Raw genomic sequence first — 3,611 nt, 5'->3', positions numbered from 1 at the left:
TCACGGGCAACGTAGCATTATCTTTGTCCCACTAGATATCGTAGAAGAGACGGAGTCTGCCCACGCTCTTTTGTCCTTCTTTTGTTTCTCTAGAGCCGAATAGTGCTGACGGGCTGCGGCTTTGGCTCCTCGTGTTTTAGCTCGCTCAATCGCGGCTTTGGCGTCTCTTCGTTCCTCTATCTTCTTCCAGGTGCCATCTGGTGTCCACTGTTTTCTCTGGGTATGTAGCTCACCCAGATTATTCTCGCCGGTGGTGATGAAGGCGTTCTTGATGGCAGTCCATTGATCTTCTACGCTTCCACCTGCCGGAATATCTGCAGCATGGTTCTCCAGCTCCTCGACGAAATACCTTCTTGCCGCAGCATCTTCCAGACGACGTGTGTTAAACCGACGCCCGATTTGGTCCTCCTGTCGATGAATCCTTGCAATACGCAGCAGGATCTCGCTGATTAGGAGGTGATGGTCGGACGCTATATCGGCGCTACGCTTGTTACGCACATCAAGGAGGCTCCTTCTCCATTTTCGGCTGATACAAATGTGGTCGATTTGATTCTTCATCACGGGAAACCCATGTCACTTTGTGTACTGGTCGATGGGGGAAGAACGATCCCCGGATCACCATGTCATTGTTTCCACAAAACTCAGCAAACAGCTCTCCGTTTTCGCTCATTTCTCCGAGGCCATGACGTGCTCATAGTCCGAGTTATCGGAGCCCACCTTCGCGTTGAAGTCGCCCATATAGATCTTGATATCACCTTTCGGAATTTTATCCACGACAGCATTCAGTTGACTGTAAAAGTTTTTCGGTTTCTAGAACAGTTTTTGAATTTCGGGCACTGTAGGTGGTTAGCCTAAGGTTCCCTATCACATCGTGATGTGGCTGCCATCTTGGATATAGCTCCGGGGAGAGCATTTCATGTTCAGCCGATGGATACCAGTACAGACGCTGTTTGTGCACAGTTTTGCTTAAAAAAAAAATTATCGTGACAAGGGGGAGGGGAGGGTTACCGTTAGGCTACGTTATTACCAGTGGGTATTTAGAGGTTTATGACGAAATGCTACGAGGGGGGAGGGAGGTGTTAAAAATCGCTCATAAAATACTACGTCATTTATGGATGGTCCCTTACTACAATTTGTTAATGAGGTAAGTGAATAGAAATATTTTACAATTACTGTTTTTTCCAATGAAGTTTTTTAAATTTTTCTTCACCCACATATATTTTTATTAGGTAAACATGTGGGCCCCTAAAAAAACCCGGGCACGGGACAGTGGCCCGGGACAGTTCCCTTCGAGACACATCGATGCCGTATAAGCAGGCCCGAGCTTATATGGCATCGATGTGTCTCGAAACGCTCAAAATAATCGTACTAATAATATCTTGCCATTATTGTAGAATTTAAAATTTGATATCTGGGAAAAGTTGGGAGTGTCGGCTTACCACCAGTTCCCCTAATCTTATGTATATACTTATGTGTATGACATTAACAAAGCAGGATATACATAGAGTCGTTGGAGTTACAACAATTCATAAGACCGAACAGTCTAATCCCAGTTAATCAGGCCAGACACTATAAATAAGAAAATTATTGGAACCCGACAGTGAAACCGACATATCTCACTGCGTGTGAGCTGACCACATCAATAGTCAGCAAGCCATTGATCACAACACAGTTGGTGCAGTCTTTTGAGATCACCACCGGCCGAACAAAAACTAATTCATCTAACAAGCGGTCAATTCACATCTCAACAGGCACCAGCCCGAAGTGGCAGCACTACAAAGCTTCCCCAATTGAAAATGCATTTCAGTTTATGCAGCAACATAACCATCCAATCCATTCCGGTCCAGGTTCGGTGCTAAAGCACGAGTCGCATAAGAGCGGGCCTTTTCAGAATTTGAATCAAAGTTTACGCCAGGTAAATTGCGCTCACCAGTCGGTCGGCCTTGTAGAATTGTGTGGATGTGCCAGGCAGAATAGTTAAAGCCAAGCTCGGCACTCTAAACCTCTGCTCGTTATCTTCATCATTGACAGCCGGCAGACCAACAATACCGATGTTCGAGTGTAATGCTTCCAATCGCAATTGAGTGTACTGCACATGCACACTGTTCGGCTGCTGGGCGGGGTTGTATTTTGAGCAACATATCAAGCGAACTAACAATCTAAACTTCAGATTGGGCATTCATACGTATCTTTCGGTTGGTGCAATTTGAACACTTTAATCGTGATGATTAGTATCTAACGAGATTCCATACATTTGAAAATTTAGCGTGACTTGATAATGCCTCTGGCGAAATATCTTTCCGGGTGTTATTCGTGAATTATTGAACTCTTTTGGCACTTTTTTCAGCACAGAATAAAGAGTTGAGATTAAAATAAAACGTCCTGTGATAGTCCTAGAGAATGATCAGATAGGTTTAACTTTTCGGCAATTTCAAAACGTTAAAAACAGATGGACTCGGAACTGCATTTCTCATTGTATGGAGGGCAACGGAAGCATACCTAAAACTTGAATCTATGGCATTTTATGTTCCAGTACACGACATGTGCATTCCGCACACCCCAACTTTTTGTTCAGAGTAGTTCGTTTTTTTTTAAATTCACGTTTGTCCACGAAAGAGAGAACCCGGAAGTACACATCAGCTTCAACAACATAATCCAGGAGCTTCCGGCAAAGACACCGTTGTCCTTTCCAGCGATGTACAGTACAATGTGATATGATATGCTCTGAATGCTGACATTCGGGAGTAAAACATGTTCTCATTCGGACCTGCGACATCGTTTCACGTTTTTGTGACGTTTGAGTAGATAGTCGCTTAATTCAACGACTAATGTTAGTGTTGTAAATAATTTCAGCACCATTGCCACAAAACCTGAACGGAACAATTGGTACACCTAGAGGATTACTTGTTTTATAATTGTGCATTATTTTGTTTAGCAATGGTGTTTTTAGAATCGGAAAATCGTGATAAAACGACGCAAAGGCAAAGTTGTCAAGCTACAAAATACTTCTTGCCCAATCTGCTTAGAAAAGCGTATCGTAACGAACTAGTTACTATCGATCTGGCTGATCCCAGGGAGTGCCGCCGGCAAACAATCTGAAACCTTTCTCGCAAAATTGACGTCCAACCTCTCAAAAAACTTTTCGCATTCAACCGCAGTTCCACCACACAGCTAACCCTACAACTTTTCCCATCGACAAAAATGCTAATTACATTTACAATCTTGCCGGAAACTTTCATCCGAGCAGTCATCGATTTTCGCCCAATTCCTCAACCTGAGAGCAACTCAGAAAAACGGCGGTGGGTGGTACATTTTGCATAAAAGTCTGTTCGCCTGGCCCATTTCCGCAAGGTAAGGCAGCTTTAGGAGAACAAAAGATTGAAACTTTTTTAGCTTCACGTTGTTTTCTTTGTGCCAGTTGGAAAAGTTTCCCCAGCATTGCCTCAATTGGGAATAAATCGGAAAATACTTAACATTTCACAATTTTTCAATGTACAACTCGTTTGTTCGGTACAGTTCGCAGTATTGTTATAAATGGGGTTTGGACCGGGCGGGTGTTCTTTTCAATTATGCCCGTGAAACCATTTTGTAATGAGTTTCGTTCCAACATT

The 3,611-nt window shown here is 43.4% G+C and overlaps 1 protein-coding gene across 1 annotated transcript; it reads right to left on the bottom strand.

The window, feature by feature from the left end:
* Positions 1-558, bottom strand: LOC131688019 (uncharacterized). The gene has a single exon (XM_058972145.1). It carries the CDS (start codon positions 556-558, stop codon positions 1-3), a length of 558 nt encoding a protein of 185 aa, XP_058828128.1.
* Positions 559-3,611: the final 3,053 nt, after the last annotated feature.

The sequence above is a fragment of the Topomyia yanbarensis genome, chromosome 3, assembly GCF_030247195.1.
Source record: "Topomyia yanbarensis strain Yona2022 chromosome 3, ASM3024719v1, whole genome shotgun sequence".
NCBI lineage: Eukaryota > Metazoa > Arthropoda > Insecta > Diptera > Culicidae > Topomyia > Topomyia yanbarensis.
This window is presented reverse-complemented; position numbering and strand designations above follow the sequence as displayed.